The following is a 12,891-nucleotide window of genomic DNA, read 5'->3' as shown; positions in this document are numbered from 1 at the left end:
AGATGGGCCACCACTGAATGCTTCAGTTTAACTAAATATGCAATTATGAACCCAACACATTAGCATCTTTGCATGCAATGCCTTCATTAGTAAGCACAATATATACAACTAAAAGTATTTACATGCTTTTCCTACATAGCAAAGCCGCATTATGCATCACCATGATATTGCAATCTCACACATAAGGAGCTGTAGTGTACACAGGAGTTTTGTGCAATATTCCCCTCAGTTACACAAAGATATAGGAGCTCCCATGGAGAAATACCAGTCAATGTGTTTCTTTATTGGACTCGCTAGATTCATCCACCCACACAACTTCGCCTGAGTTCTCCCCCAATCTACTCGGTGTTGAAGGGGGGTTAAAAAAAAAAACATCACACCATTGCTTCTCTGCATATCATCTTCTTGGCCTGTTTACACTGATCTCCTTCTGCAGCTGCTTCCTATGTAACATTTGTTCCTTACTTCCTTTTACTTCTCTTTTTCTTTCTTTTCTCTGCTACTGTGTATGACCAACAATGTAGTGAATGCTGCTCAGGGATTAAAAGATGTTCCGCACGTTTTGATAACTCTTCATTATTACACAAAGTCGCCTCAAATGGTGCCCTTATGAGAAAATTTTAAGCCCAGCCCTGCCGCATGTGTTCTGGTGTCTTCGAGAGGTGAATCCCTTGGTGAACGGCCAGCTCCTCCACAGCGACTTGGAGAACAATGCAGTGGACAGTGGAACAAGGCATGCCAAACACTCTGGAGACCACTCCGTACGATTTACCACTGGCAGACAGAAAAGAAACACCTGGGTCTGGATTGTGGCACACAAAAACTGTTGTCATTCACTCTCAGAAGATCCATCAGCACTGTCAGGGCCTCCCTGCTCAGCTGAAAACTGTAAAAAAATAAACAAAACAAAAAAAAAACTGTCCAGCTCTGGCACATTCAGCTTTTTCCTGCTGTACAGGGGTCTGGTCTGATTTAGGGAAAGAAGGAAAATAGATAGCTTAGAGCTATGACTCTGGCTACGTTTGCATTCACCCAAATAATCCGTTTGTAATCTGATTGATGGCTCAATTGGACTGAAAAACGTTCATATAAATTAAATTTCGATTGGATTGAAGGGGGTGGTTTAATCCTCTTCTAATATGGTTGAGCTTGCATGCAAACACTCGATCGGATTGAACCACGAAACTGAAAGGACTGCGCATGTGCAATGACACAGAAATAACAATGACGCATGACACACGGAACAAGCAGTTCTTCCTTTTGAATAAAGTGATGTATAAATGCATGTCCTGTCATTATAAAACTCTTTCAATCGGCAACTGTGAAGTGAGCAGGACAACCTTGTTTTGGAGACTCATCCACAGGCAACCCACTTTGGGTGCGAGTGGCTTTTTTTATGGTTATGCGCAAACAGTGAGAAACTTACTTTCACTTTTACCATTTGAGCAGTGTGCACGTCAAAAAATCTATTCCGATTTGTAGCTTTTGACATAAACCCGCACATTAACCCGATCACTGTATTTAGCGTTCATGTAAACACTACAATCAGATTGAAAATTGTGCATGTAGATGTATCCAATGTAATTAGAAGAAATATTGAGATACTTTAGTAAACAACTTTTAGTAACAACTAATACCATATCAGGGTGTGAAGGCCACAACCATGGCCTCAGAACCAGTTTAAGAGCGGTAACCTCATGCACTTCTAATTTATGCGGTTTTTCTTTAGAATTAGTTTATATAAATTTTTCATCCACATTTGTTGCAAACATTTTAGTTACAAATAACTCCCAGGACACGTAGTTCATTTCACACACATTGTACTTTATTAAGTTGACCATACAGAAGTATATTTTTGGGAGCATGCACCATTAGTAACTTTTGGATTGTCATTCTGTTTGTATAATTATTTGTTTCTGAGCTTACCAGTGTTGTACTCGACACCGGAGAGAGATCCAGGAAATTGGCTGGCTTAAAAGGGTGGCGTTTGGAGAAGGAGCAGTTTTATAGGGGAGGTTGCCTAATTGGACACTACCATTGTTTATATCCGGGGTGGGGGATAGCTCATTCTCTCCTTAGATATTTTGGGTAGGGGTGCTCCGATCACGATCGGCCGATCGTTAATGCGCATCTCGTCAGTAAAGCCGGTTTTCTAATCAGCGGTTAATTCCATCAGGTGCGTGATTTCACATAGAGCAGCTGTTACTACACAGAGCCGTTGTTAACTGAGAAGATTCGCCAATAAACGCTGAAAATTAACGTGATTTGCGCATCTTCTCTATTAACAATGGCTCTGTGTAGTAACAGCTGCTCTATGTGAAATCACGCACCTGATCGAATTAAATGCTGATTAGAAAACCGGATTTACTGACGAGATGCGCATTACGATCGGCCGATCGTGATCGGAGCACCCCTAATTTTGGGGTTTGGATTTATATTATATTGAGTACTTTTTTGAGTTAAGTAAAAGTATTTTCCTTTTGGAATAAGTTTTAGGTAGATTTTGCTGTTATTTGTAGCTTATGTAGTAGTGTTGTTGTTAGTCTTCCCCTGTGTGTTAAAATTGGTCTGATCAGCAAATATATAAATCCCTGGGCCCGTATTCATAAAGATTCTAAGAATCCTCTTAGAAAACTCTTAATTCAGCTTAAAAACTTTTACGTAGGAGTCTTAGCTTAAGAGCGATTCGGGACCGATCTGAGAGCAACTCTGAGTAAGGAAAAGACAAAAACGTTCATCTTAGTGAGGAGGCGGGGTTGACCCTGTTGCTATGTATGACACAATCTTTTGAAGACTGTGATTGGTTGGTTGTCCGAAAAGGAAAAAAAAAAAGAGTGATTTTAAGTATAGGGTCTATTCTAATTCTCACTTTGAATTTACATACGTACTTTTTCCTATTTGACCGTTCTCTCTCTCACACACACACACACACACACACACACACACACACACACACACACACACACACACACACATTATATGTGTGTATATAAATCCTTTTTTTATTAACCATGCTTTTAATTTCCTATAAGGTATTTGATTGGCTTAGAATGATAAAAATTGTTCCACTCTTTCCAATTACAGTAATTGCTGTCCTATTTAAGTGGTGGTTTGAATGTTGGTTTTAATGTATCAAACATGGAATCAAAACCAAGAAGGGCGAGAAAGCCAAACTGGACAGAGGAACCGTGTTTTTTCTGTTAGCCCAATTAGTGGATGAACACAAGGCCATTCTTAAAGGAAATATCGGGCCGGGTGTCACAGCAAGGGACAAGAAGCAGAAATGGGAGCATATAGCACAAACTATTAACGGTTCATTCCCTGCTTGTGCGCACCTATAAGCCTGCTATATTCATAAATGCAGTTTTTTGAGCCTGCAAAGTGGGAATGTCCATTGGAAACTAAATGAACTGCGACACAATAAGATGTTGTGAAAGTGCTGTAATTGTTTGTGTGATCACTCTGCTTACAGAAGGTTGTGACACACCCAAATCATCACTATTGCATTGTTGCATTTTCACACTTGCCAAATATCGTAATGAAGTGATTACTTTAATTTCTGCGCTGTGTTGGAAATGTTAGCATGTCTCTAATAAGATCAGTCACAAACATGATCCCTGCACGATCTTAATAACTCACTGTCATCCATTGTCTGCAACACATTTCTTCTGTCTCTTCGTCTTTCTGCCATATTCTCCTCTGCTAAAGAAACTCTTAAGCCTCTTAAAAGTCCTCGTCTGTGCTCCTAACAAGTTTGACCGTAAGTCCTCTTTTAAGGGTTAAGATACTTTCTGAATTACTTTTTTCTTTACTAGGATTTTTTCTTTAATTTTAAGAGTAAACGCCCACATTTATAAGAATTTTCTTTGAATTTTGTCACTAGGAGCTACTTTTTGCATTAAGATTCTTTATGAATACGGGCCCTGTTGTTTCTTTTGTAGGAGGTCAGTTGTATTTTTTTTTTTTTCTTTGTATTAGAGCTTTAGTTACTGTTTGTTTATTTTACCTTTTGTTTTTGGGCCTAATCCTTTATTTTCATTTTGTTGTCATGATTACTGGGAAATACAAATCCTTATCTTTGAACTTCCCTTGCGACTTCTCTTGCTTAACTGTTTGGTCCCTGACATGGGGGAAAAGCTACTAGTTTTATTTATAACCTTAGCTAAAGGGATAGTTCACATATATATATATATATATATATATATATATATATATATATATATATATAATATATTGAGTGAACTGTCCTTTAAGTAAAAGTAATATATTGCATATTTTAATATATGTAAGGTATTAACAGTGAAAGTAAAGGTATACAGTATTGTTCTAAACAAATAATTTGTCAGGATGCTTTTGCATTAATATTACTGCTGCACTACTGTGTATGTTGCATTTTACTCCTGAATATGTCCAAGGTTATTGTTGTGAATTCTTTCCTTTTAAGTTTAAGAGTTGCGATCTGCGTTATGTTGCAGTAATGACTTGCGTAAATAACGTAGTGCAGCATTCATAGTATGTACGGTTGTAACGTGACCGGTTATTCACTGTTGCTTCAGCACGGCAGACCCGCCGCGCGCTCTCACTCAGGTGCAGTGTTTATGTGCAAGAGAAAGTGCGTGATGAAGTAAGTTACTTCAATATATATTGTTAATTACCTAGATAATTACAGTGTACCACGATCGTGTTAACTTTAACAGTGTTTATGATGTTATTGATGTTATTGATGTTTAGCGATCTTTTTGAGTGTAATTTGATCCTGTTTAATGAGCGGTTTAGCCCGCTAGCATCGCAGCGTGCATTGTTCATGTTTACAATTTTATTACATTGAAGTGACATTTCATGGTGATAATAACTTCCAGCAGCTATTATTACTAACTTCTGTATTAATGATACATTCTCATTTCTGTATATATTTTATATTTCGTTGTTTGTAATTTTACTAAGCAGATTATTCTCACAGATATATTGCTGATACATTTCTATATATATTCTATATCAGCGCATTTGACAGTTGTTTATTATAGAGTTTGTTATATGTTGAGTTATTGGTAATATGTGAACAATGAGTATTTATATCTGTTGTTTTATTTATTTCAGAAACTACCTCAAATACACTAACATGTGTGTTAGGTCACATCTTGTGCAATAAATCATCAAATAAATATGATGACTCCGACTCCTTGACAAGAGTTCTGCAGCGGTCAATAAATATTAACCAGCATTCAGTGGGGCAATCCCCAACATTGGTCCTTCGAGCCGGAGCTATTGACTACTGCAGTGATGTCATCGAAAGAGCAAGCCACTTCTCTCCCTCAAACTGAGACGTCAGACAGACCCTCACGGCATCGTCGCACACCCAGGCATCTGGAAGAGTATCATGTTGACTATGGCCATCACCGACCTGCTCTCTCCTCCCCACCCACAGAAGAGGTGCAAGTGGAGCAGAGAGGAGCAGCAGCCGCAGTGGGCCTAGCTAGTCAGTCACGAACAGTCTCCAGACAAGGTGAGCACCCAGACACAAGCTCCATGGATTTGTTGAGCATGAGTTCATTGAGGAAAATGTTGAAGACTATTTCTGACAAAGAGAAGGATGAGGCTGCTGATATGGCTGCACTTCACAGTAAACTTCAACAATATGAAAAACGACAGCGTCGGCGTAAAGAGCTGATGGAACATATCACGTCGTTCTTGAGGGAAGAAGAGGATGAGGAGGATGATCAAAGTGAAAAGCATATAACACCACCAGTACGATCCCCTTCAGTAACTTCTCCACGTTTGCCTCCCTCAAGTCATACTACTCCATCACAGTCACCTGACATTGAGCTACCTACCCAAGGATGTGTGAGTGACATGCAAAAGAATGCAAGTAAATCTCCTGCGGAGGCTGAGGATTTTAACTCTGGATTTGTTCCAATATGTCCAGTCAGTTCAATCCCCTTGTATTCACCAGTATCTTCTGGAACTATACCTACTGTTTCACACCAACAACAACCTGCTATAAGAGCAGAGACTGTGCCACCACTGTTTACGAAGCAGTCCCCCATTTATGATGCTGGAAAGGCTTTTCAACCTCAAGTGCAGCCACCTTTAATGGCACCTAAGCCAGTCTACCAGCACCTTAATGCAGTTTATGGCCATTTGACAGGGTCACCTTCACAACAGCAGTTTACTGCTCTGCCTACAGCAAGTTTTGCGACTCCTCATTATACTCTTATGACTCCAGCAGCATCAGTCTCTCAAACCCAGCCTAGAGTTCCAGTTATGACACTAAATCCTCCTGCCTTTGATACCCCCTCTCTGCAGCCATTTAATAAAGCACTGAATCCAACTGAATACTTTGTGCCTCAACGCCCTTTGCATGCTGCCCCACAACCAAAGATTCCTGATTTTGTGAATGACAATGAAAGGGAATTTGCTAACCTGAAGTTAGCACTGGACAACCTTCTTGAACCACATGCAGAGCTAGATGAGAAATACAAGTACCATATTTTGCTGGAGCACCTCAAATTGCCTGAAGCACAGATGATTGGCCAGTCTTGTCGCCATCATTTGTACCCATATTCAGCAGCTATGCAAGCCCTTCAGTTGCAATATGGTCAACCACACCAACTGGCTCAGAGCGAAATAGCAGCAATCCTCACAGCCCCAGAGGTCAAACCAAATGATGCTCACAGCTTCCAGAGTTTCGCTCTTCGTGTACACCTCTTAGTGAGTATGCTTTTGTCGTTGGAGGGTACCAGAGGGATGGAGTTGAACTGTTGTTCACATGTAGATCGTTTACTCAGTAAGCTGCCCAAGTACTTAAGAGATGGCTTCATAGAGTTTCTCCAGCTGAGAGGGAAGCTAAACTCCCCAAGTATTAACCCGTACAACCTACAAGACTTTGCTGGATGGCTCCAAGTCAAGGCTCAGCAACAGCGACTTTCCAGTAGGTTAGTGCAACGTTACCAGTATGAAAGAGCACCCAGTAGTTCAAAGGAGAAGAATGCAGCTAAACCGAAAAGCCAAAGTACAACCTTGTATCATGGTGTATCACCCACAGAGACTAAACCATCCTCCAGTCCTAAGGTGTCTTGGAAAAGAACATCACCCAAAGTTATCTGTCTATTCTGTGGCAGCAAAGATCACTACATCACTCGATGCAGTAGTATCAGAGAGCAGCCTGTTGCTGAACTTTGCAAGTGGATTTCGGAGGAAAAGCGCTGCTGGAAATGTGCTCGTTCCCATGCCCCCGAGACCTGTAATCTAAAGAAACCCTGCAGTGACTGTGGTGGTATTCACCTTCAAGTGCTTCATGGTGTGGCCCAAAGTTATACAACTAACACAGCATCAGCTAACTCTGAGAGCCGTATCTACCTCTTACCATCCATTGCATCAGGCAGAGTCCTTCTGAAGGTGGTACCAGTGCTGCTACATCACAGATCAAAGACATTTGAGACTTATGCTATACTGGATGATGGAGCACAGCGCACCATGATCCTGCCCACTGCTGTCCAGCAACTGCAGCTGAAAGGCGAACCTGAGACTCTAGCCCTTCGTACCGTCCGACCAGACACTACTCACCTCAGTGGCACAAAAGTCACCTTTGAAATCTCTCCGAGAAATAACCCAGAGAAACGTTATCAGGTGTTAGGAGCATTTACAGCTTCTGGTCTTGATCTGGTAGAACAAACATACCCAGTTCAGGCTCTTCGGAGACGGTATGCACATCTAAGGGGAGTTCCACTACAGCCATTTCACAAAGTGCATCCGCTTGTACTCATTGGTTCGGACCAAGTTCATCTCATTACAGCCAAAGAGCCAATTCGTCAAGGCACCAAAGGGGGTCCAGTAGCAGTCCATACAGCTCTTGGATGGGCTCTCCAAGGAGCAGTAATGGGTACCACAGACCAGGCACCAGTGCAGCAATGTTTCTTTATCTCTACAGCTCACACAGATGATCTTCTCTACAGAAATGTGGAAAGGTTATGGCAATTGGACGTATTGCCCTTTCGCAATGAGAAGCTGGTGGTCCGGTCCAGACAAGATAACGAGGCTATGCAGCTGCTTGAGTCTCAAACGCAGCAAGTCAGTGTACAGGGTGTACAACGTTATGCCACCCCACTTCTGTGGAAGACAGGTGCCCTTAAGCTCAAGGGATCTATGCAATCTGTTCTTGCAAACCTAAGAAGTACTGAAAGGAGACTCCAGAAAGACCATGTGAAGGCCTCAATCTACTCAGGAGAGATTGCTAAACTCATTGAAGCAGATTATGTAGCCAAACTGAACCAAAGGGAAGCAGCCCAGGCAGAAGAATCATGGTACCTGCCCCACCATCTGGTGAGCCATAACAATAAACCACGACTGGTTTTTAACTGTTCATTCAAACACCAGGGTCTTTCTCTTAACAATCAACTCCTGCCTGGCCCTGCTCTTGGACCATCACTGTTGGGCGTCCTTCTGAGATTCAGAGAGCATCATGTGGCTGTAAGTGCAGATATTAAGGGCATGTTCCATCAGGTTCGTCTCCTACCAAAGGACAGACCCTATCTCCGTTTCATTTGGAGAGACCTTCAGAGCGAGAACCCGCCAGATGTATATGAATGGCAGGTCCTACCATTTGGTACAACAAGCAGTCCATGCTGTGCCATCTTCGCTCTGCAACATCATGCTCATAATTCTGAAGCCGAATATCCAGGTTTACAAGAAATAGTACACCAGAGCTTCTATGTGGACAATTGTCTCACAAGCTTTCGTACTGTTGCTGCAGCCAAACAAAAAGTGGATCAATTACGCAGCATGTTAGCAAAAGGAGGATTCGACCTCAGACAGTGGGCTAGTAGTCACCCAGCCGTGATCGCTCATCTTCCTACTGAAGCCCGCTCCTCCGCTACAGAGCAGTGGTTGGTCCAAACCCATGTTGACCCAATGGAGCCCACATTGGGGCTTCGCTGGAACTGCGCAACTGATAGCCTTGGCTATCATTACCGGCCTATTGAGCATGCAGCCCTGACAATGAGAACAGCCTACCAGGTGCTGGCATCTCAGTATGATCCATTGGGGTTTATACTACCATTTACCACAAGGGCTAAGGTAATCATCCAACAGTTGTGGACAAAAAAGAGAGACTGGGATGATCCAAATCTACCGCCAACCCTTAAGGCGGCCTGGATAATTTGGGAGAGTGAGCTAGAACATCTCAGGACAGTATCCATTCCTCGCTGTTACCTAACGGCCTTCACAACTCCAGCAGAACAGAACATTTCCCTCCATGTGTTCTGTGATGCCTCTGAAAAAGCATATGGGGCAGTGGCATATTTTGCAATTCAATCCGACAGTGTCATTCACGTTTCCTTCATAATGGCCAGATCGAGGGTTGCTCCAAAGAGGCAGCAGTCAATGCCTCGTCTGGAGCTTTGTGCTGCCTTAGCTGGAGCACAGCTAGCCAAACTGGTGAGGAATGAGACCACTCTCTCCATCAGTCAGACAATCCTATGGACAGACTCCTTAACTGTGCTGGAATGGATTCAATCAGACTCCTGTCGATATAAAGTGTTCGTCGGAACTCGAGTCTCCGAGATACAGGAGCTAACTGATCACAGATCATGGAGGTACGTAAATACACAGGACAACCCCGCTGACGACATAACACGAGGGAAATCACTCCAAAGTCTGGCTGAGCCTAGTCGCTGGAGTCAAGGACCTCCATTCTTGAAACAAAACGAAGAACACTGGCCTAAAAAACCTGAACTCACCCAGTCAGAGGTAGTATCCGAATTAAAAGGACTTCCAAGCTACTGCCTAATAGCATTTGACATTGTCTCCAACCTCCCTGATTCTACCCAGTTCAAATCATGGTGTGAATTAGTAGAAGCAACTCGACGGGCCTGTCATGGGGCGGCCACATCGGATTGTGCTTCCAGTGAGCCTATAACAAGCAAAGAGGCAGAAGCTGTCCTGATAAGAGCATGCCAACTCCAGAGCTTTCCTGAAGAAGTTGCTGCCCTCAAGGCAAAGAAACCAGTTCCTGCACGCAGCCGATTAGTCAGTCTTGCTCCAGAATGGGATACACTGAAAAACATGATAAGAGTTGGAGGCAGATTAAGAAGGTTAGCAAACTCAGACCCAGAACAAATCCACCCTATTGTGCTGGACCCCAGACACACAATAACGAAGCTCCTTATCAAAGAATTTGATGAGCGTCTGTTACATCCAGGAGCAGAAAGAGTCTACGCTGAAATAAGGAGACAGTACTGGATTCTTAGAGGGCGTCAGGCCATAAAGTACCATCAGCTACACTGTCTGTCCTGTCAGCGATGGAGAGCTCAGCCAAAGGTCCCACAGATGGCAGATTTGCCACCAGAACGCCTCCGATTGCTCTGTCCACCTTTCCACTCAACTGGTGTTGACTGCTTTGGCCCATACCTGGTCAAAATCGGGAGAAGAAATGAGAAACGCTGGGGAATAATCTTCAAATGTCTTACAACTAAGGCAGTACACATTGAGCTCCTCAATTCAATGGATGTAGATGCCTTCCTTCTTGCGCTCCGCCGGTTCATAGCCAGAAGAGGTAAACCACACGAGATTCGTTCGGATTGTGGCACCAATTTCCGGGGAGCTGACAGAGAATTACGGGAAGCTTTCTCAATTATGGAGCCAGAACTCAAAGTTCAGCTTTCAGACTATCAAATTAGCTTCATGTTCAATCCACCTAGTGCTCCACACTTTGGCGGAATATGGGAGCGTGAAGTCCGTTCCATAAAGAATGCTCTCCAGGTGGCTCTCGGAATGCAAGCTGTCACAGAAGATGTTCTGTCCACAGTCCTAGTGGAAGTAGAAGGGATCCTCAATTCGAAACCATTAGGATATGCCTCATCAGATGTTGCTGACATGGATCCGATTACTCCTAATATTCTCCTTATGGGGCGGCGGGATGCATCGCTGCCTCAGGTGGCATACGCTCCAGGAGACATGGGGCGGCGGCGATGGCGGCACTGTCAGAACATGGTGGACCAGTTCTGGATTCACTTCACTAGAAACTACTTGCCTACGCTCCAGACCCGACAGAAGTGGCATAAGGCTTCAAAGAACCTGGAAGTTGACTCTGTCGTATTGATTGTGGATCCGCAGCTCCCAAGAGCTCAGTGGCCCATAGGCAGAGTTCGAAAGACATTGCCCAGTAGTGATGGATGTGTGCGGACTGCTGAAATCGTCGTTAATGGTAAAGTTTACACCAGACCAGTTGCCCGCCTGATAGAGTTACCTGCTTTAGAAGGTAATACCAAAGACATTTAGAGAATTCCCTTTATTACCCATTTGCTGCTCAAATGTGGGGGCGGCTGTTGTGAATTCTTTCCTTTTAAGTTTAAGAGTTGCGATCTGCGTTATGTTGCAGTAATGACTTGCGTAAATAACGTAGTGCAGCATTCATAGTATGTACGGTTGTAACGTGACCGGTTATTCACTGTTGCTTCAGCACGGCAGACCCGCCGCGCGCTCTCACTCAGGTGCAGTGTTTATGTGCAAGAGAAAGTGCGTGATGAAGTAAGTTACTTCAATATATATTGTTAATTACCTAGATAATTACAGTGTACCACGATCGTGTTAACTTTAACAGTGTTTATGATGTTATTGATGTTATTGATGTTTAGCGATCTTTTTGAGTGTAATTTGATCCTGTTTAATGAGCGGTTTAGCCCGCTAGCATCGCAGCGTGCATTGTTCATGTTTACAATTTTATTACATTGAAGTGACATTTCATGGTGATAATAACTTCCAGCAGCTATTATTACTAACTTCTGTATTAATGATACATTCTCATTTCTGTATATATTTTATATTTCGTTGTTTGTAATTTTACTAAGCAGATTATTCTCACAGATATATTGCTGATACATTTCTATATATATTCTATATCAGCGCATTTGACAGTTGTTTATTATAGAGTTTGTTATATGTTGAGTTATTGGTAATATGTGAACAATGAGTATTTATATCTGTTGTTTTATTTATTTCAGAAACTACCTCAAATACACTAACATGTGTGTTAGGTCACATCTTGTGCAATAAATCATCAAATAAATATGATGACTCCGACTCCTTGACAAGAGTTCTGCAGCGGTCAATAAATATTAACCAGCATTCAGTGGGGCAATCCCCAACAGTTATTAAATTTAAAGTCACCTAAATAAAGCCAACTAAATATACTGTTGTGTAGTTTAATCTACAACAGTGCATCATGTTGTAAAAAATAAAAAATAAAATATTTAAAAGAAAAATTTAAAGAAAAGAATATACTTAATGTGTGTGTATATTATGTAGCTTTTCATTTGTATAATTACATTGTTGGATTACAACTTTAAATGCAGGTACTGGCTTGGAGCTTACTTGAACAAAGGACGCGGCAAACCAATGTAATTTACCTGGCCTCGCTCTTGGCTAAGCCTTGACATTTTTTTTTTTTTTTTTAAGAAAGTTTTTTAAAAAAGTATCTTGTCTTGATCTGTCTTACTGATTCCAAACTTTTGGACTGTAGTTTAATCTTAATAATAGTTTTGTTATGTATTGCCACACATACATAGTTTATAGCTAAATAGTTTCCAAATGTTCTCCTGAGACAAAATATGAAATGCCTGTCACAGTCTTGCTTATTACAGAAAAATACCTGGCCTTATACTTTTAAAAAGTCCCCCAAACAATTAGCTACAGAAACAAATGCCATAATCAAGAGTATTATTATTATTATTTATTATTATTATTGGAAAGCACATTTCATTAATAGTTCAACCTTTTTTTGAAGTCCACAATATGTCTTAAAACAACATTATACTTCACTTTTAGAGAATACCCACACATTGTAATTTATACACTTCACTGAACAATAAGACCTAATAGCATTTATTAATTCTGCCA

The 12,891-nt window shown here is 41.7% G+C and overlaps 1 protein-coding gene across 2 annotated transcripts; it reads left to right on the top strand.

The window, feature by feature from the left end:
• The first annotated feature begins 4,437 nt into the window (after positions 1 to 4,437).
• On the top strand, positions 4,438 to 12,136 carry LOC113091249 (uncharacterized). 2 transcript variants are annotated; one of them, XR_003287318.1, is made up of 2 exons: positions 4,438 to 11,523; positions 11,997 to 12,136. XR_003287318.1 is itself a non-coding variant. In XM_026256657.1 (2 exons), exon 2 carries the CDS (start codon positions 5,281 to 5,283, stop codon positions 11,272 to 11,274), a length of 5,994 nt encoding a protein of 1,997 aa, XP_026112442.1. In that variant the 5' UTR covers positions 4,438 to 4,624; positions 5,098 to 5,280; the 3' UTR covers positions 11,275 to 12,061. The 2 variants fall into 2 exon arrangements, 1 of the variants encoding a protein (XP_026112442.1); XM_026256657.1 differs by having other exon boundaries at positions 4,438 to 4,624; positions 5,098 to 12,061.
• Positions 12,137 to 12,891: the final 755 nt, after the last annotated feature.

The sequence above is a fragment of the Carassius auratus genome, unplaced genomic scaffold, assembly GCF_003368295.1.
Source record: "Carassius auratus strain Wakin unplaced genomic scaffold, ASM336829v1 scaf_tig00214148, whole genome shotgun sequence".
In the NCBI taxonomy this organism is placed as follows: Eukaryota; Metazoa; Chordata; class Actinopteri; order Cypriniformes; family Cyprinidae; genus Carassius; species Carassius auratus.
This window is presented reverse-complemented; position numbering and strand designations above follow the sequence as displayed.